At 47.4% G+C, this 20,826-nt stretch overlaps 1 protein-coding gene across 1 annotated transcript; it reads left to right on the forward strand.

Annotated features, from left to right (window-relative positions):
• The first annotated feature begins 400 nt into the window (after nucleotides 1-400).
• LOC131499683 (zinc finger protein 805-like) lies at nucleotides 401-13,514 on the forward strand. The gene is made up of 3 exons (XM_058707842.1): nucleotides 401-626; nucleotides 4,447-4,573; nucleotides 10,921-13,514. The coding sequence occupies exons 1-3, from the start codon at nucleotides 477-479 to the stop codon at nucleotides 11,955-11,957; spliced, it is 1,314 nt and encodes a 437-aa protein (XP_058563825.1). The 5' UTR covers nucleotides 401-476; the 3' UTR covers nucleotides 11,958-13,514.
• The last annotated feature ends 7,312 nt before the right edge of the window (nucleotides 13,515-20,826 follow it).

The raw sequence follows: 20,826 nt of genomic DNA on the forward strand, positions 1-20,826 counted from the left end.
GACTCCCTTGCTGAGTAATACCACGGTCTGGTGTGTCCCTTCAGGAGCCCAGCCTTTGGGCACACATGAAACCACGGGCGCGAGCATTTCTCCTGATCGCAGAAGCCACGCTGCAGAAACCGCGCGGAAGCGGGTTCAGAAGGGAAGAAACCGCGCCCCTCCCCCAGCGTCTGGTGACATCATTTCCCAGAGGCCTTCACGCAGGCTCTGCTGGTCCTTTGAGATTTCCAGAAGGGCGCCCCTTGAGGCAGCAGGCGGAGCTGCGGGAACCATATTACCCGGCAGGCTCAGCGCCAAGAGGCGGTAGCGCTGGGCCAATGGCAGCGCGGGGCGGGGATTCCACGTCACGCGAGACCCAAGGCGCCGTCCTCGTGGGCGTCGTCCTGGGTGCTTCTGCGTCTGTGCACCGGGTCGCAGCTCCGGGAGTCTCAGCGGGCTTGAGACCGCGGGACCTGGGAGGCGTGAGGAGAGGCGTCATGTCCCCTTTGCACCGAGGCAGGGCTGAGGGTGCGTGGGATGGGTCACAGGAGCCCTTGGGACCCCCCGCAGCCTCCCCACTACTGCGGCCCACTGTCCACGAACAGGGTCCCGCGGCGGCTGCACAGGCGCAGATGGGCCCGGCACAGGTGAGTGGGTGACCACCCCCCCCTCAGGCCCTGTGGACTCCCAACCACGCAGTTGTGGCACCTCCACATCCAGGGTGGTGGTGTCCTGTGTCTCGTCGCTTCCCCTAACTACGCCATTGTGTTTGGGGGCCACCCTGGTGTCCCGAAGCCAGGCCAGGTTCCTGTGGAAGGGTCCCCCACTCCATCAGCTAATCAGTGAGGTGTGGAAGGGTGTCCTGGGCACACCGCACCATGAGGTGCAGATGCGGGGAGGTGAGGCCGAGCAGGGCGCAATCTGTCCGGTGGGAACAGACAGCACTAGGTTGGGAATCGGGTCTGGAGTAACAGGCTGAGGAATTGGCCTCTTTTGAGGCCATGGTGGGGACCACGGAGGATTTGGAGTCCAGTTTTAATAGGCTTCTTCTAGCTCTGGAGGGGAGAGTAGGCTCGGGGTGAGTGGAGGCTCCCTGCAACCCCCCACATTGTACCCGGAACTGCCTTCCCCCATCACCCTCAGCCATCCTCCCAGCCAGAGCGTGTGTCGTGGTGTGCAGAACAAGCTCTTGGCTTCCATCTCTGGGGATCCATGGGAATATCAACATTTCCTCCTCATGGCTTGAGGGGATCAGAGGGCATGTGTGTGATGTGTGTATCCCAGTCCAACACTGCCCAGGTAGCATCACCCTGGACACTGTTTTCAGGGAGCAGAGTCCCTTGTTCTCTGATGGTCTTCGGGGCTCACCCCAGCAGAATCCTGCCCCAGGGTTTCCCCTGTCTCAGCTGAGAACTGGGGAAGAGAGAACCTAGGGGAAGACTCACAGTGGGAGCAGTATTTTTGGAATTTTGCTTCCCTGCTGGCATGAAAAGGGCCTTTGGGCAGGCTGGGCACCCAGGAAGGTCACTGGGTTCATCTTTATAGTTGCTGTCTGTTTATTACAAGCAATGCTGGCTTGCCACTTACAGTGGTAAGTTTATTTTCCTGTTGAAGATACTTTATTTAAAAAAAAATTTTTTTTGAGAGAAAGAGAGTACACAGGGGAGGGGGGGAGAGAGAGAGAGAAAGAGAGAGAGAATCTTAAGCAGACTCCACCCCCAGGCCAGAGCCAACACTCCCATCTCACAACTGTGAGATCATGACCTGAGCCGAAATCAAGAGTCAGATGCTTAACCGACTGAACCACCCAGGCGTCCCTAAAGACATTTACTCTTATGTGAAAAGTATGTGCGTTAAAGATTCAGTGTTGGCAGTGTGCGGGAGCATGATGTGCATTTATTTATTTATCTTTAAAATTTTTAATGCTTATTTATCCTTGAGAGGGACAGAGTGCGAGCAGGGGAGGGACAGAGAGCAAGGGAGACACAGAATCCAAAGCAGGCTCCAGGCTCTGAGCTGTCAGCACAGAGCCCGATGCGGGGCTCAAACTCACAAACTGTGAGATTGTGATCTAAGCCGAAGTCAGACACTCAACTGACTGAGCCGCCCAGGCACCCTGTGTGATGTGCGTTTAGATGTAAACACACGACAGACTCCAGGTTTCTCTCGGGCACATGACTCTATTCACTCCGATCATAGTCCCAGTCACCATTAGGAGTTGTCATATTCATTTGTGGTTCGCGTGGCCTCCTCCCTTCATTCCAGCCATTCCAGTGGCCTGTCTTCAGAGAGGCCATCCCTAGCTTTCCTTCTGACACTCTAACCTTTTCACCTGTTTCTTGGCCTCAGAACCTGTAGGGCCATTTGCATCGTCTCGCTCAGTTATTTAGTTTCTAGTTTGGGATCTTTCTCCAGTAGGAACTGGGATTCCTGTTTGCTGCTGTGGCGCCAGGCCTCTGACGGGGCCATAGCTGTAACAGGGCCTCAGTAGCTGGTTGGAAAATGAGTGAGACTCCCAGATGGGCTTTCATCCCACTTAGAATCTGTGTTTGAACCCCCACTGTGGCCTGGTGCAGTGCGACTGCTCTGTGTGCACACACGTGTCTTCCCTTCCCTTCTTCTGCATCCCACTGCCCTGCAGCCATGCCACCCTCCACTTGCCCAGCTCTTCCTCACTTTCCAGCCTTGCCCTGCCAGTGCCATCTGCCCTGGATCCTGTCTCCAGAGCTCTGCGGGGCAACCCTGTGCATTCCTCAGGCCTCTGCTCAAATGCCACCTCTTTGTCTTTCAGGTTCTCGCTAAAGTACCCCCTGGTCAACGTGCTCGGGCGCTAGCATTTTTGTGCAGAGTTGAGTGTTGGATTGAGATTCTCCAGGGTGCTTGAGGTGCAAAGAGGAAAAATAATCATAAGAAGCAGTGATAATAGCGGACTTTCACTGGGCCCTCGATTTGGTTTGAGGGACAGTTATGTTTCAGCTCATTCAGTTCCTTCCTCCTCAGAGTTAGGTTCTGTTATCATCCCTGCTTTACAGAAGAGGAACCTGAAGCTCACAGACATTAAGTTACCTACCCAAGGTCACACAGCTTTTAAGTAGTTGAAACTCACACATTGTCCATTGGCTGCCAGAGCCAGTTCCCAACCACAGTGGGCTGGGGAGGCCTGAGGATGACACCTAAATTAATCTGTGTGAGGGGGGTAGAGATTTCTCCTGCAGGTGAGCTTGGAAACAAGGAAGGCAAGAGGGGCCATCCCAGACAGAGGGAGCGTTGTGGACAGAGGCTGCGAAGACAGAGTTGTTCAAGGAGGCCCGAGATTGTGATTGCCATGTGCCCCCCACCTGCTAAGATGGGTCTCGAGGAGGGAGCACGCGTGGTCATTGACCCTTGCCCAGGACAGACATCACAGCCAGTCAGACACTGCTGCCTGTGTTCTTATGGGCACAAGGGCATTATTCTCACCCGCTTGGGTTCCCTGGTTCTCACGGTATTCGTGCCTCAGGGACATATCCCGTCAGGACTCTGGAAGGGAAAACTGACTGATACCTCACTGTGGAATCTTGTGGGGGTCTGAACGGCTGGGGGGCCCGAGCCGGTGTGGGGAGCTGGTCCAGGCCCTGCCGCTCCCAGGATGGTGCCTCCCGTGAGGTGGAAGAGGACGGCTCCATTCTTCTGCCCATGTCCACGGATGTATGGTCAGGGATGGCGGAGGCAGATAAACAGCAACAGTTCCTGGAAGTGCCTCACCTGTAGTGATGGAGGGCCGTAAGGGTTGCCACGGACCCTCGCCAGAGGGTCCTAGGTTCAGATCCCACCTCTGCTATGTAGACTGGGGACTCTCAGGGTGACTCACTAACAAAATGTACAGAGCGCTGTCATGAGCCAGAGACTCTAGTGTTGGCTTTATGAATGTTTTCTCTCGACTTCTCAATCTGATAAAGTGGGAGAATTGTTCTTGTACTGGTGGAAGAAACGGAGGCTCGGAGGAATGAAGTGGCTTCCGCAAGGTAGACAGCAGGCAAGTGGTGATTCAAGGTTGAATTCAAGCTTGGGAGTGTGCTCTAGACCTGGGGACATTTAATCCCTTTGCCGTAGCACGTGAAGCCCTCGGTTACGGACGGGCATGCGGGGAGGACCGGGGAGGACCAGCTGCTGCTACCTCTGTTCTCAGGGTTGGAATTGTCTTCATGAGTATTTCCCCGGTGCTCTGACATCCCAGACCACTTACCTTCTGCCCCCAAGGTCCTCACAGGAACGCCGTTGTCTGTGTCATTCTCCATGGCATCTGCCATTGAAGATTTCTCTGTCAGCCGTGTCTGCCCCCCACTTACACCCAGCTCAGAGCTCAGCCCTCCAGAGGCCTCAGTTCGGGGCTGGGTCTCCGTGCACCTTCACCGGTAACTAAGTTACAGGCTTTGATTCCTCCCAACGGCCCCGGTGCACTTAACACTACTGTGTGTGACTTTCCAGGCACCAGTGACTTTCAAGGACGTGGTTGTGACCTTCACCCAGGAGGAGTGGGAATTACTGGACCTGCCACAGAGGACACTGTACTGGAGGGTGATGAGGGAGACCTGTGGGCTCCTGCTCTCGCTGGGTAAGGCTTCTCCTCACCTCCACGCGGGGGCCTGCAGCCTCCTGGGTTCCTTCCTCTCTCCTGAGGCCCGGCTGGTGGAGAAGGGCTCCGAGTGGCTCGCCATCCTCCCCACAGGCCCCGCCGTGTGCTGGGCCCACCTCCTCCTGCCCACTCTCCTTTTGTCTCCACCAGGAATCACTAGGCAGGAAACCTAGTTCCCCTGGCAGATGGAAGTGAGGTGCCTGGCAGAACCTGGGATTGGGGTGCCCCGAGAATGGGTTCAGGACGTGGGAGGAAGCACGGTTATTCCACGGCCCCGGGGCTCTAGTCCTGGCTTCTCTCTGTGGGTCTGCACACACCACTGTCTTTTCACAGCAGCTTTTGGTGGGAATGGGCACCTCATTCTTCTTCTGTGAGCCCCTTGGATTTCTCATCTCCATTCTTGTCTGTGTGTTCGTGTCCTGCCTTCTCTGCATAGGTGTTTGTGTTTGTGTAGCGGGAAGCAACCCCTGGAGCCCACGCTCCCCTCACCCTCTCAGCCCAGTGCCCCGCACAGGCTCCACCTGGGGCGCCTGTTAGAGATTCCCGCCAGAGGTTGCTGACTGGCCCGGCTGTCTGAGTCAGGTGACCCCACAGCATGTTAGCATGGTCGTGGGCTGATTCTCCAACAAGGGGGGAGAGTGAGGCAGGGCCCCAGTGGATGTTTGCCCTCAGTGTCACCTGCCCGTTTATAAACAACACAAACTCAATGAAAAAGCTGCTTCGGCCTAGACCATCCTTTGCTGGTGTGGGCCATACTGTGCTGGGGTGGCAGATAGTTTTAGACGACACAGATGCACACCCTGAGAAAGCCATTTCCCTCTTGATTCTCATCAGGAAGATGTCTCAGTTCATGCTGAGTTATTAATGCTGACTCGTTCATGCCTGTCACGACTGTTGCCAGTGTCCATTTTCAGCAGAGGCAATAGTCTCCAGCTCGTAGCCCCGAGCAGGCTGCTGAGCTCACTGGGACCTGTTATCGTTATTTTTATTTCTTTATTGTGTTTTGATTGTAACCTTTCATTCATGGCAAGGAAGGTTTTCCATTTTCTGGAGTAATGTGAGATCCCCTTTGAAGACATTGATTTACAAGAAATGAAAAGTGGTTTGCTTTCGAGAGAAGCCATTAGTAATGAGTTGTCATGGCCAATGTCCCCTGAGCACTGACACGTGTCAGGCCTTTTCTGGGCACTTGCCCTGCTTCGTTCATTGAATTCTCACAACATCCCTGGGAGGTGAGATGTTTCCCCAGAGCTGCCTGACTTTGAACCCAGTTTTCTCCCTGCTGGGGACCTCTTGCCCAAAGGCAATCATCAGATTTTGGAGCCAACAATTTATTGTGATTAGTTTAATACACTTACGTGTTATTCAGTGATCTCGTCATATTCCTAATATTATTTTAGTGCACAGGCATGGGTGTGCAACATGTGTGAAGTACACAGTATGAAGTATCCAGCCCAGTGCATGTTTTACTCATTTACCTACTGGTGTGACTTCCACTGGGTCAACCTTTGCAGTGTTCCCAGTCCCCAGCAGGCTCCCCTGCCCCACCGTGTAAGGAAAAGACCACCATTGCAGGGAGCTTGTCAGGAAGCCAAAATGTTGAAACTTAAGCTTAATGTAAAAGATGGCCCTTAATGGTCAAATGCCATCCTGTTCCCCCTGTGGTAAAGGCCCTTTCCTTTGTGAAATGACACCGAGAGGAGACGCTGGTTGACGTCGGTGTAAATGTCCTCATTCACCCAGGTCACTGTGTGAGTTTCCTTACATTCCTGCAACGTGCCAGTCTGGGAATCACCGGGTCAGCACCTCTCACCATCCCTGGCTCCCGACAGTTAAAACCTCCCGCTCACATCCCCCCTCCCATTTGAACAGCCCACTTTCTCCCAGCTGCTGGCCCCATGTAAGGCCCAGGAGCCATTTTGTCCCCAGTGCAGTGCTCAGCAGGCTGGGCTTTGGACCTAGGTGGCCTGGGGTCAAATCCCAGGTTGGCTTCCTGTGGACTGTGGCAAGTTACTGAGGCTGACCCCCTGTTCTCCCTTTTCCTCCCCCTGCAGTCGTCTCTCCTGACTAAGCGACCAGCTTAAGTCACCTGTCTTTCTCAGATGGCCAATGATGGGGGTACCATTTGCAGGTTGACGGAGACTAGGACTTTCGTCACTCCCTGGACACCAGAATCACCCAGGGAGCTTGGAAAACTCCTGACGCCCAGGCCTCACCCCAGAGTTCTGGTTTGAACTGACCTGTGGTGAGAACCAGGCCTCCCCTGTAGAGATACAGGTAGGGTGAGACCCACAGACTCAGAGCCATTAGAACACAGCTGCTCAGAAATTCCATGGAAGCTTCTTGTCGGGCCCGCCCTGGGGGCATCAGTTTTAGTGAACAGCCCTGCCATTTGAGTTGAAAAGGCCAGAAAACAACTCCTCAGCACCTGTTTCCATCAGACCCCTCGTGCAGCCATCCTCAGGTCCTGCCCCTTGTACACTGCCCTTATCTCCTGAGTCTGTCCCCACCACCCCCTCCCTGAGCTCCAGCCTTGGCACCCTGGTCCGCCTGTCTTGTCCTCTCTCATCTGCACGCTGCTAACGCACCTGTGGTCTCCCCCGTCTGCTTGTGCCTCTGCCCAGCTGTCCTCTGCACCAGCTCTCCCAGCCGCCCACCCGATTCTAAGCCTTCACCACGCCCTCAGCCATTGAGGCTCAGCCCACGGCCAGACTCTTGTCAGAAATAAAGACTTGACTTCTTCTTGCTTCTCTACCCTTTCAGACTCATCTGCATCTGATTGCTGCCTCCAGCCTCTGTTCTCATCGCCCCCCACCGGGAAGAGGTCTCACCCCCAGCTATGACCAGCTCCTGCGCTGGGGACTGGGTCACACCCTCTCCTGCCTTCTTGGGAGCTCCTTCTTTAGCTCTAGAATTGACTGATTGGTGTGACTATGTGTACAACCAACTTTTTAGAGGAGATGTTGCGTTCTAGGGAGAAATGTCTACACTGAACTTCCATATATCCCATTCTCCCTCCCTCCCTCCCTCCCTCCCTCCCTCCCTCCCTCCATCCTTCCTCCCTCCCTCCCTCCCTTCCCCCCTTCCTTTCTTTCTCTGAAGTATAATTTATACATATTGATGTGCATGAATCTTAAGGATTTAACTTGATGAGTTTTTGCACATGAATAAGTCCAAGTAACCATTCAGGTGAAGATACAGACCTTAGGAGGTGCCTTGTAAGCCCTACTAGTCCTACTAGTCTATGTCACCTCCTACAAAGGTAACCGCCGATACCTGAACACCATCGGTGAGTTTCACTTCTTGAATGGATATAAATGGAGCCTCACAGTATGTTTTCTGCCTCTCTTGTGTTTATCATCAGTATGTCTGTGAGATTCATTCTTATGGATGCAGATGTTTGGAGATTGACATTTTCATACTATGTAATATCCCATTGTAGTTATATAGTGCAGTCTATCCATTCTCCTGTTGATGGACATCTGGGCTGTTTCTTTTGGGGTGGGGATGTTATGAACATCACTGCTGTGAGAGGTTCTGTTAGGCACATACCCAGGACTGGACTGGATTGGACATGGGATAGGTGTATATTCAGCTCTAAGAGAAATTATGAAACGATTTTCAGCATGATTGATCATCCCACACACCACCAGCCCCGATTGTGCGCTCCTTTTGCTCCACATTCTCGTCAGTGCTTGGTGTCCTCTCATTACTCTTTGTAATGGGATGCACTTTAGAGGGGACTCCCAGGACCATAGCACTGAAATCGATGCGCTTCTCTCTGACCCCCATTCCTCCAGCACAGAGATCACCATTTTCCGGAATTCACACTTACTATTCATTACTTGTCCTGTGGGAAGTTATGTCATTACAAGATCCGTTTCCTTGTGGATGTAGGGGTATTCAGATTTTCTCTTTACTCTTATCTCAGTTTTGGTATGTTGTGTCTTTCAGTAATTCTGTGTCATCTGAATGTTTGAGCCAGTACTTTTAAAATCATTTTATCATACCTGTGTGTGTGTATGTGTGTATACATACCTGGACAATATATTGTGTAGGCCTTTTGTTAAACTTTATCAGAAGGGTATTCTAGGGCGCCTGGATGGTTCAGTTGGTTAAGCATCCAACCCTTGATTTTGTGATCAGGTTATGATCTCACAGTTCTGAGATTGAGCCTGACTTGAACTGGGCATTCAGCCTGCTTAAGACTCTCTCCCCCTCTCTCTGCCCCTCCCTTGCTTGTGTGCTTGTGTGCTCTCTCTCTCTCTCTCTCAAAAGAAAATGAAAGGGTACTCTGTAGTCATCTGGGACTGGCTTTTTTATTCAGTATTATGTTATTGTCTACAATATATATTTATATATTATATGTTACATATATATTTATATGTTATATATTACATGTCATATATAGCTGTAGTTCACTCATGTTCTTTGCCTGGGAAATAACCTCTTGCATGAATATTCCACAAAGTATTTGTTCTTTTAGACATTTACTTTTTCCCAGCTCTTCCCTCTTGCACACGATGCTGCCATGAAAATGTTTATGCATGTGTCCTTGTGCAGATGTGTGTGAGTTTCTCATGATAACGTTCCTGGGAGTGGAATTTTGGGTGACTAGGGATTTGGCACGTTAAGGTGGCACCCAGTTGTTTCCTGAAGTGGTTATAGTAATTTTGACTTTCGCCAGCAGTATCTGAGAGATTCCATGGATCTACATCCTCTCCAGTATTTGCTATTACCAGCCTCGTTAGTTTTTGTCAGTCAAATGAGTATAAAAAATATCTCAGTGTAGTTTTGTTTTGCAGCCCTTCATTACTAAGAAAGTGGAGTGACACTCCCCATTTGTTTAGTGGCCATGTGTATCTTTTATTAATGTCAGTTCATGATTTTTTTCCTGATTTTTCTGTGAAGATGGTTGCTCTTCCCTTTTTGATTTGTCAGATTTTTTTTTTTTTATTCCTGATACTAATCTTTGACCCATACTGTGGGCTGCAGTTGTATTCTCTTGGAGTTTAGCTTTTAAAAAATATTCTTTAAAGTATCTTTTGATTAAAATAAATTCATATTTTGTTTAGTCTGGTCAATTTCTTTCTTTCTTTTTTTTTTTTATGATTACTGCTTTTCATGTCTCGCTAGGAAATATCCCTACACCAAGGTCAAAAACATACTCCTTTTCTTTTGCTTGCTAATCTGGAACTAATGATGTGTGTGATGTGCGGTAGAAATGGAATAACTTTTTTCTGCATGTGGGAAACCAGTTTTCTAGCCCCACTTGTTGTCTGTCGCTGTTACCAGTGACCTGCTGTGTCATCTCTGCGGAGTGTGAAAGCTGTGTCTGTTCATGAGGCTATTACTTCCTGTTGCCAGTTTTCCTTAGGCCTGTAATTTCATCATAACCCCAGGACTGGGAGGGCAAGCCCCATCGCCTTATTTTTGTTTCAGTGATATTCTTGGCCCTTAACTCTTCCATGGAAATTCTAGAACCACCTTGTTGAGTTTCATGGCAAATCATGTTATCTGGAATTGTAATGAACTTAAAGATAGATTTGAGGAGAATTTACAACTTTGTTATTAATTTCTCCATTTGTATAGATCTCTTTAATATCTTGAAATGTTTCAGATTTCTCTACTAGCTTTCTTCCATTGTTTAGTCCCCGCACTGTTCCTCACACACAGAAGATTTAATGTGTTCCTCACCTTGAACCCTGTGGGCACTGTCCTGGCAGTGGCGATGGCTGCCCTTACTCTCAGCCCTCCAGACGCTGGAATCGGCACCCTGTTTGTGGCACCGTCCGCATCTCTGCCATCCTCGTGCCCTGCAGCTCCCTAGGCATCAGGACTCTCTCTCGACTTGGCACCTTGTGCACTCTGCCTCCTTTTGGGCACAGTGCCCTCTTACTTTCTGTATGTGCTGGCTCCTGCTTCTTCACGACTCAGATCTCAAGACACCTCCCAAATTCTCTCTCTCTCATTTGGACTGTGTTAGATGTCCCCTTCCTTCCCTGCGTTCCTGGTAACAACACGTGACATCCTTTCTTAGAACAAACACAGCCTGTGGTGTCTTCGTTTCTCTCCCCTCTGGACAGAGAGAAAGGGATTCCACTCTGGACCCTGCCCCAAATTCTCCTCAAGGTTGTCCCTCTAAGGGTGTCAAGAATCCAGGGACCAGCAAAAAACAAAAACAAACCACACAACAACAACAACAAACCTGAGCTTCAGAGATGTGAACAGTTATCAGTGGCACTGTTTTCCCGCTGGCTTGGTGATCGTGTTTCTTTATGTTGGCATTGCTAACGGGCCTCTTTTGTGTATTGGATTCTCTTCAGGTGATGAAGCAAAAACCAGGACCACGGAGCCTTCTGCTTCTCAGTCAGCCGTGTTTGAGGGATGCTTATCCCACAGGTTACTGACTCAGGAAGACTCCGGTGTTTCCATGCTGGGAGAGGCCAGGGAACAAGAAGAACCATCCAAAAAACAGGGAGGGCCCGTGAAGACAGGGATAGTCCCGTTCAAGGAGACTGTCCCTGGAGAGATGAACCCCGAGTGTGGTCATTGGGGAACAGGTGAAAATCTGTGTACAAAGGACTTACAGGAGCAAGTCTCTGCAGGAGATGCTCTCCATGAGTATGAATCACGTGGATCAAGGAAAGACCCCTCGATTCATGGAGGGAAGAACTCGTACAAGTGCAAGGAATGCGGAAAAGGGTTTAAGAAGAATCGCTTCCTTCTCCAGCATCAGCGGATTCACACTAAAGTAAAACACTATACATGCAAAAAGTGCGGGAAGGCCTTTCTCAGGAAGGCAGAGCTCACTGGACACTACGGCGTTCACATGGAGAAGAAGCTCTATGAGTGCATCAGGTGTGAGAAGGCCTTCAGCCGCAGGTCACACCTCACAGAGCACCAGCGGGTTCACACTGGGGAGAAGCCCTTTGTGTGCATCGAGTGCAGGAGGACCTTCAGCCGCAGGTCACACCTCACAGAGCACCGGCGGATTCACAGCGGAGAGAAGCCGTATATGTGCAGCGAATGCGGAAAGGCCTTTGCCCGCCACTCTGATTTTATTCGGCATAACAGAACCCACACTGGAGAAAAGCCCTTTGAGTGCAAAGAGTGTGGGAAGGCCTTTTGTAACAGCTTTTCTGTAACTCGACACATGAGGTGTCATTCTCAGGAGAAGCTCTATGAGTGCGGCGAGTGCGGAAAGACCTACGGCTACCGCTCGACCCTCGCTACTCATCAAAAGATCCACAGTGGAGTAAAATCCTATAAGTGTAAGAGATGTGGGAAGGCCTTTTACCGGAAGACAGGCCTCAGTCAACATCAGAGAACTCACACTGAGTTCCGAAAGAGACCTTTTTAAAGTGACGACTGTGGAGGATCGTTTGACCCGGAGAGCGTTACTTGGCATCTGAGAGTTTGTACCCGAGGCTTCCCTGCGTACGTGTCCTCCTTCGTGTGCACGGCTCCTGCTGGGGCTACGACATTACCTTTACCTGTGGCTGAGCCCTGGCACTTCAGAGACTGGAGGCCAGGCTCCCAAACACGACTTGGTTCTTAGGAGAGGGACCTTCTTCCCACACCTGAGAGTGCTTTGCTGTCACGTGGCCTGCAAAGAGGCCTGGGCCTGTCTGTCCCAAAGCACAAGTGATGTGCTTTGCAGTGGACAGAGGGCCCTCTCCCCTCATTGTCCACATCTCCCCCTGGAACTTTATGTGTTCACAGGGGCCTGCTGTGCAATGGGCAGGAGTCACGAGAACCCTATCCTTCACGCCCATTACCCTGCACGGTGCCTGGTGTCGTGGAGATACATGGGTGACTGAGACGTGGGCCTTGCTGTCTAGAAGGGAGACGCGTGATAACACAGAGGTGTAGAGGTGTAGTTTGGCCCCTCTGATGCTGTGGCAGCAATGTGCCTGTGGTCCCCATGTGGCAATGAAGATCAAGGTCAAAACTTCGGCAAGGAGGGCAGATGTCCTTTGGGAAGAGTGGTCCAGTGGTGAAGGTTTTGGACCCTCGGGATACTGGAATTTGAGCACTTCCGAGCTGTGCCCATCGCCATCTGGGTGACCTTGGTTATGTCATCTCCCCACACGCCTCTTGTTACAAAAGTGGGGAGATCCATGTTAAACTGTGAAGCATGGGCAGAGGAGCAGACGGTATACAAAGGTGAGATCACGCATACCCATGAGGAATGGAGGAGCCCCAGCCATGTTCGAAGATGAGGAAGAACGTTCTGGTAAAGGGAACAGCATGTGCCAAGACCCTGAGGCAGGGGAGAGCTGGCCTTGTTAGTGGAAGCAGCTGAAGGCCAGTGTGTCCGGAGGAAATGAGTGGTGGACGGGGAGATGGAAGAACAGGGGCGGATGCGGTGTTGGCAGGCTGAGGAAGGGATTCACCACGGCAGTGGCATGTTCTTGCTTCTGAGTTCCCCCTTGGCTGCTGTGTAGAGAGCGAACTGAAGAAGGGAGAATTGATGTGGGGGAGAGACGAGGCCACCGTGTAACCCAGGACTTCGTTGGCATTGCCTGACCCAGGATGGTGGCATTGGAATTGGTGGGGAGAGGATGACTTAGGATGTGTTAGGAGGCAGAGCGCACGGGACATGTGCATAATTGGGATGATGAACGAGCCCCGAGGAATGACTTTCCCTCCTTGATCCTCAAGAGGAAGCCCTCTGCATCCATGGAATGTGACATGGGGCCTGTCCTCGTGTTCTGGTCTTCAGTCAGCACCTAGTGTGTTGAGTGAGCAGGTGAAGCTGAAGACTCCCTTTCTCAGACAGAAAACTGGCAGGACTCCTTGTCCCCGTGATGGTCACATGAGCGGTGAATTTACCATGACCTTTTTTCTCTGATGGAGAGGGGCCCTAGGTACATAGATTTGCACAGGAAGCCGTGCAGGGCAGTGATGACGCCTGCGTCTCAGCTGTGCTTCTTACCAGTGGCCAGGACTCCGGGCCATTCAGGAATTTGGGGGGTTCTCCGTTTCCTCCTCTGTAAATGGTGATCTAATAAGCCTCAGCCTCGGTATCTGTGAAACAAGAGTGTTGACTGATGCACTTCACCGGGTGGTTGTTCAGATTAAAGGATAGTGTTGTGAAGTACCTGGTGTCAGCTTTGCGGGTATTCTTAAATGTTCACGTTTGTTAAAATTGTTTTCACTAAAGTGTTACCCCTTTGTGCCACCCTATTCTTTTCTCATCGGGAGATGTGCTGATGGGATTTGCTGATAAAAATATACTTCAGGTCCCGAGAACATCTCAGCTGATTTTAGGCCTTAAGAAACTTGTTCATAGATTCTGGTGAACCTCGGCATGAGCTCTTGGTTCCCCACCAACCAAATCCAGGACATTGTTCGCCCTCTGGTTTCTTTTCTTGGTGGAGATGGGGTGGCTGAGGATGCCACAGAATGTTAGTTTTGCTTTAATGGATATTCAAAACTTGCACTTGAAATTTATGGGTGAAAATTAAGTACCTTGTGAAGGGAGGTTTGAACCATCTAAAAGTACTGACTAATGGGGCACCCGGCCGGCTCAGTTGGAAGAGCATGCAAATATTGATCCTGGGGTCCTGAGTTCAAGCCCCACATTGGGTGTAGAGATCACTTAAATAAATAAAGTTTTAAAAAAATTTTTAAAAAGACTACTAATTTAATTTATTTCATGATTCATGTAATATTTGATATATTTGGGATTAATATATCCTCTTATTTTATGGCTTTGTCTCCCTTGTTCTTTTTCTGATCCTTTAAAAAAACAACTATTACTCAGAATCCAGATTTTTTTAAAATTCTAGTTTAAAAAGCATATTGTTTGTTATTGTTTAAGCTAAAATTTACAAACACAACAGTAGATGACAGAATTATAAATACTTTTCTGTCTTCCCAGGCAATATAAGGGACTTAGAAGATGAGCTAGCATGTTCTATCTCTGTATATGTGTTGAGATTATGCATGTTAACTCTATCAGTCTAACTCCACAAGGAAATGTTATTCTTGTTTAAGGCAAGTAACGAGCCAGATGCATATGCGTTCCCCTCTTGGGTCCTCATTCCTTCTGTAATTGCAAGTGTTTTCATCTGAGATTACTTTCCAACGTTCTTAAACATGACCTTTAGAATTTCATTTTATGTGTGTTAATCTTCCATTAAATTCTTCATTTTTGGCTTGAAATACTATTATTTTGTATTCTTTAGTGACAGTTTTACCATATATAGAAATCTAGGTTGGCATGTGTTTTTTTTTTTCTTCAGCACATCCTTGAAGAGGTCCTTCCACTTTGTTCTAGAATCATAATTATACTGGGAGTGATTGGCAACAAGTATACTTTGTGTATGGTCTTTTAAAAACATGTTTGTTTTTGAGACGGAGGGAGAGCGGGAGACGGGCGGAGAGGGAGACAGAGAACCCAAAGTAGGCTTAGCACTGTCAGCGTAGAGCCTGACCTGGGGCTCAAACTCATGAACCATGAGACCATGACCTGACCAGAAGTGGAACGCTTAACCGACTGAACCATCCAGGCACCCCTACTTTGTGTATGGTTTTAAGAATAGAACTATTAGGGGCCTTGGAATATAGGCAGAGATTGTATCTTCGTTGTGTTTTCTCTTTTGTGCTCCTCCACAGGGATAGTTTCTCCAGCCTCAGGGATTTCAGTTTGCACACCGCCCCCCCCCTCCAGTATTTAGCGCTCTCTTGAGAGCTGAGGTTCAGGCATGGACTGAGGGTACAATGGGGCCCTGGCAGGTGCATTTTTTTTTTTAATTTTTTTTTTTTTTAACGTTTATTTATTTTTGAGACAGAGAGAGACAGAGCATGAGCAGGGGAGGAGCAGAGAGAGAGGGAGACACAGAATCGGAAACAGGCTCCAGGCTCCGAGCTGTTAGCACAGAGCCCGACGCGGGGCTCGAACCCACGGACCGTGAGATCATGACCTGAGCCGAAGACGGATGCTTAACCGACCAAGCCACCCAGGCGCCCCCAGGTGCATTTTTAATATAGGCCCGTGTGATACTAATGCTGCTGGTTTGGGAGCCACTGGATGAGAGCACCACTTAATGTTAGTACACAATGATGCTGCAAGCAAGTTATCTTCTTATCACCTAATTTAAAACTTGTTCATTATTGTTTATATAGTATTGTTAACCATAGTCACCGTGCTGCATATTTCATCCCCAAGACTTATTTTATTGTATGGTTTTTTAATTATATTTTTTTCCTGGAAGGCGGCTGAGGAGGCTTGCCTAAGGCCACATAAGTAGAAGTCTCTTGTCACAGCTATCCCAGGATGGGGCTTCGCCCAAGGTGGCCACAGAAATCTGGGCCTGGTCCCTGTATTTGGAGCCATAGAGCATTATTTCCCAGCATCCCTTGTGGGGCTGTTTGCCAACTTCGTGGAGAATGGGAACCGCCCATCCTAAGCTGGCGATGTGCAGGACGGAAATTATTACCCAGTAGGCTGTGCCTTGTGTGTGGGCAGTAAGGACCCCTCCAATAACAACACAGGAGAATGGCATTTCCTGTGGAAGTGGGGGTGACACTTAATGATGATGTCGTAGAGGCTGTGGCCGGTCTTTCCACGAAGGCTGGCGGAGGGAGGAAGGAAGGGGAGGAGAATGGGACCCATCTCTGTGTCTTTGGGCGAGCCGTGACCCTCACCTGGCCGCGCCTCTCCTGGGCCTGCACCGGTCCTCCTTCCTCCAGGTGCCTGGAGGCGACACCCTGGGCCTTGTGTGTCCTCCCGTTTCTGGGACCCAATAAGATGAAGTACGGTTTCCAGGAACAAGAACTGGCAAGAACAGAGGTTTGGATGTGGTACTAAACTAGGAATGTTTCACGACATCAGATCCATGCTGTGCCTGCAGCAACAGGAGAGCAGACAGACAGGAATCAGCAGTGGAATGGCCCGTGAGGAGCTGGATCTCTATTCTGAGGGTGATGGGAGCCGTGGAAGGGTTTAGCGCCGTGGAAGGAGGTCCTCTGACTCAAGTCTTTACAGGCTCCTCACGTCTGCACACTGGAAAAGCAACTGTGCGGGTGCGGGTTGTTTCCCTAATGTTAATCCAGCCTAGTTTTCTTCTGACAAAACCCAGTGACTCATATATACCTTTTTTCGTCTTACTTTTTCCTGGATGGGATTTGCCATATATTTTATTACTACTGATTTCATTCACCTGTGTTAATTAGGTCTCTACTTCTGTAATTGTTTTGTTTCTTGTCCTCATGAAGTTTTGATGTAAGTGGTGTGTTGACTTTTTTTTTTTTTTTTTGGTACCTTCTCAAAATCACTTCATTTTTTAAATATCTTAGTATTGCACACTAGTGAATAGGATAGTGTGACACATGGAAAGCACAGTTCCTGATGTGGAGAAAGTTTTATTTGGGTGACAGCCAACCTTAAGCAAAGCAAACAATTAGATAATTGCACAGATACAAATCATGTATTATAAACCTCAAGCAAGTACGCTATGACTTAGTAAGAATATTTGAAGGTCATAGTCATGTTTTTGTCTGATTACTCCTAATTTTTCATATTTTGCTATTTTAAATGGCATATTTTATTTTAAATACATTTTTAAAGTTTTTGTTTCTGTTATACAGAATTTTCTGTATTGAAATGAGTTAACATTATATATGTATAAGTAAGCTTGCTGATTTTGCTTAACTATAATTGCTTTTATTTTTTCTTTTTCAGAGTAGACAGTCATTAGCAATGAGTAATTACAACCTTATTCTTTATTGGGATATAATTGACACAAGTTAATTTCAGGTGTGCAACATAATGATTTTATATTTGTATATACTGAAAAATATTCAACACAGGAAGTCTAATAAACATCCTTCACCATTCAGTTACAAAACATTTTTTTCTTGTGATGAAAACTTTTAAGATATACTCTTAGCACCTTTCAAATATGTAATACAGTGTTAACTGTGGTCACCATGCAGTACCTTACATCCTCATGATTTATTTTATAATTGGAGGATTGTACCTTTTGACTCTCTTTATCCATTTGCCTACCCTCTCAACCCCCACCTCTAGCAAGCACCAATTTATGTATTTATGAGTTCATTTTTTTTAATTCCACATATAAGTGAGATCATACATACAGATTTGTCTTCATGATTTATTTCACTTAGCATTATACACTCAGGGTCTATCCATGTTGTTGCAAATGGCAAGCTTTCCTTCTTTTTTATAGCTGAATAGTATTCCATTGTGTATACACACCACATCTTTATCCGTTCATCCATCAATGGACACAGTTTGTTTCCACGTCTTCATTATTGTAAATGCTTCCATAAACATAGGGTTGCATGTATCTTTTCAAATTGGTGTTTTCATTTTCTTCAGATAAATAGAAGTGGAATTGCTGGATTATATGGTGAATCCATTTTTAATTTTTGAGGAACTTCTATACTGTTTTCCATAGTGGTTGTACCAATTTATATTCCTACCAGCAGTGCATAAGGATTTCCTTTTCTCCATATTCTCACCAACACTTGTTATTTCTTGTCTTTTTTATAACAGCCATTCTGTCAGGTGAGAAGGAATAGCTCATTGTGGTTTTAATTTGCGTTTCCTTGCCCCTGATGATGAGTGATGCCTGTATGTCTTCTTTGGGAAAATGTCTATTCACATCTGCCCTTTTTTTAACTGGATTGTTTGGTTTCTCTTTCATTGTTGACTCGTAGGGGTCCTTTATGTATTTTCCATACTAAAAAATATGATTTGCAAATATCTTCTCCCATTTAGTAGATTGCCTTTTCACTTGAGTTGATGCTTTCCTTTGCTGTGCAGAAGCGTTTTTGTTTTATGCAGTTGCACCTGTTTATTTTTGCCTTTGTTCTCTTGCTTTTGGAGTCTGGTCCAAATAATCATTATCAAGACTGATGTCAAGGAGCTTGCCACATATGTTTTCTTCTAGATTTATGGTTTCAGGTATTACGGCCAAGTCTTTAATCCATTTTGAGTTATTTTTTTATGTATCATGTAAGGTAGTGATCCAGTTTTACTCTTTTGAATGTGGCTGTTCAGTTTTCCCAACACTATTGAAGATATTTTTTTCAATCTCTTTGGCTCCTTTGTTGTGAATTAATTCACCATATGTATGTGGGTTTATTTCTGGCCTCTGTTCTCTTCCATTGATCTGTGTGTCTGTTTTTATGCCCCCTGATACTGTTTTGATTACTTATAGCTTTGTAATAGTTTGGTATCAGGGAGCATGATGCCTCCAGCTTTGTTCTTCTTTCTCAAGATTGCTTTGGCTATCTGGGATGTTTTGTGGCTCTGTACACATTTTAGGATTGTTCTAATTCTGTGGAAAATGCCATTGAAATGTTGATAGGGATTGCATTGAATCTGTAGATTGCTTTGGGTAATATGGACAGTTTAACAGCATTATTTCTTCCAATCCATGAGCACAGAATATCTTTCCATTTATTTATGTCTTCTTTCATCTTTCATCAAAGTCCTATATAGTAATCAGTGTATATAGGTCTTTTACTGCCTTGGTTAAGTTTATTCCTAGGTATTTTATTATTATTATTATTATTATTATTATTTTTAATTTTTGGGACAGAGAGAAACAGAGCATGAACGGGGGAGGGGCAGAGAGAGAGGGAGACACAGAATCGGAAACAGGCTCCAGGCTCCGAGCCATCAGCCCAGAGCCTGACGCGGGGCTCGAACTCACAGACCGCGAGATCGTGACCTGGCCGAAGTCGGACGCTTAACCGACTGCGCCACCCAGGCGCCCCGGTATTTTATTATTTTTGATGCAATTATAAATAGGATTGCTTTTTAAATTTCCTTCTATTTTGTTATTAGTGTATAAAAACACGACTTTTTTGTATATTGATTTTGTACTTTGCTGAACTTTAACAAATTTGAATTTGTTTATTCTAGCAGGTTTTTTTTTTTTTTGGATGGAGTTTTCAGGATTTAAAATGTTTATTTTTGAGAGAGAGAGAGAGAGACCCCACATGTGAGCAGGGGAAGGGCAGAAAGGGAGGGGGGGACAGAGGATCTGAAGGAGGTTCTGTGCTAATAGCAGAAAACCCACTGCAGGGCCCAAATTAATGAACCGTGAGCTCATGACCCAAGCCAAAGTCAGACACTTAACCAACTGAGCCACTCAGGTGCCCCTCAGGATTTTTTTTAATATATAAAATCATGTTGTCAGCAAATAGTGACAGTTTTATTTCTTCCTTTGTAAGTTAGATGCTTTTTACTTCTTTTTCCTGTCTGATAGCTCTGGCTGGGATTTACAATGCTATGTTGAATAAAAGTGGTGAGAGTGGGGGGGCGCCTGGGTGGCGCAGTCGGTTAAGCGTCCGACTTCAGCCAGGTCACGATCTCGCGGTCCATGAGTTCGAGCCCCGCGTCGGGCTCTGGGCTGATGGCTCAGAGCTTGGAGCCTGTTTCCAATTCTGTGTCTCCCTCTCTCTCTGCCCCTCCCCCGTTCATGCTCTGTCTCTCTCTGTCCCAAAAATAAATAAAAAACGTTGAAAAAAAAAAAAAGTGGTGAGAGTGGGTGTTCTTTTTCCTGACATTAAAGGAAAAGCCTTCAGCTTTCACTGTTAAGTATGATAGCAGTGGGCTTGTCATATATGGCCTTACTCTCTTCAAATTCTTCTGCCCCCTTTTCTCCTTTCTCCTCCTCCTCCCATGCAAATGTTAATACATTTGATGGAGTCACTGAGTTCCCTAAGTTTATTCTTATTTTGCATATTTCTTTTTTTTTTTTTCCTCTTTTGTCCATCTTGATTACTTTCCATTACTCTTCTAGGTGGTCAATTCCTTCTTCTGCTTCTTCCAGCCTGCTGTTCATTGCATTAAGCACGTTTCTAATCTCATTTATTGCACTCTTCATTTCTGATAATTTTTTTTAATCCATGTATTAAGGGTTTCACTGATGTCTTCCACTCTTTTCTCAAGTCCAGTGAGTATCCTTATGATCATTGCTTTAAATACTCCATCAGACATGTTACTTATATCTGTTTCATTTAGATCTCTGTCTGTGGCCTCATCCTGTTCCATTTGGTACCTCTTCTCATTTTAGGTCTCTGTGCCTATTTCTGTTTGTTAGGAAAGTCGACTAGGTCTTCTGCTCTTGAGGGCCTTATAAGTAAGAGGTCTTGTAGTGCCCTGCTGCATAGTGTCCCCTTTTCCCCCAGGGCCTGGTACTTCCGAGTGTTCATCATATGTGCTGTATGTGTTCTGCTGTTTT

The sequence above is a fragment of the Neofelis nebulosa genome, chromosome 17, assembly GCF_028018385.1.
Source record: "Neofelis nebulosa isolate mNeoNeb1 chromosome 17, mNeoNeb1.pri, whole genome shotgun sequence".
Lineage (NCBI taxonomy): Eukaryota > Metazoa > Chordata > Mammalia > Carnivora > Felidae > Neofelis > Neofelis nebulosa.

Excerpts from the sequence above, each read along its gene's own strand:
- LOC131499683 (XM_058707842.1), top strand. The coding sequence starts at position 477 with ATGTCCCCTTTGCACCGAGGCAGGGCTGAGGGTGCGTGGGATGGGTCA. Across the intron at positions 627-4,446 it reads CGCAGATGGGCCCGGCACAG|GCACCAGTGACTTTCAAGGA; the intron begins GTGAGTGGGTGA and ends GTGACTTTCCAG. Across the intron at positions 4,574-10,920 it reads TGGGCTCCTGCTCTCGCTGG|GTGATGAAGCAAAAACCAGG; the intron begins GTAAGGCTTCTC and ends GATTCTCTTCAG.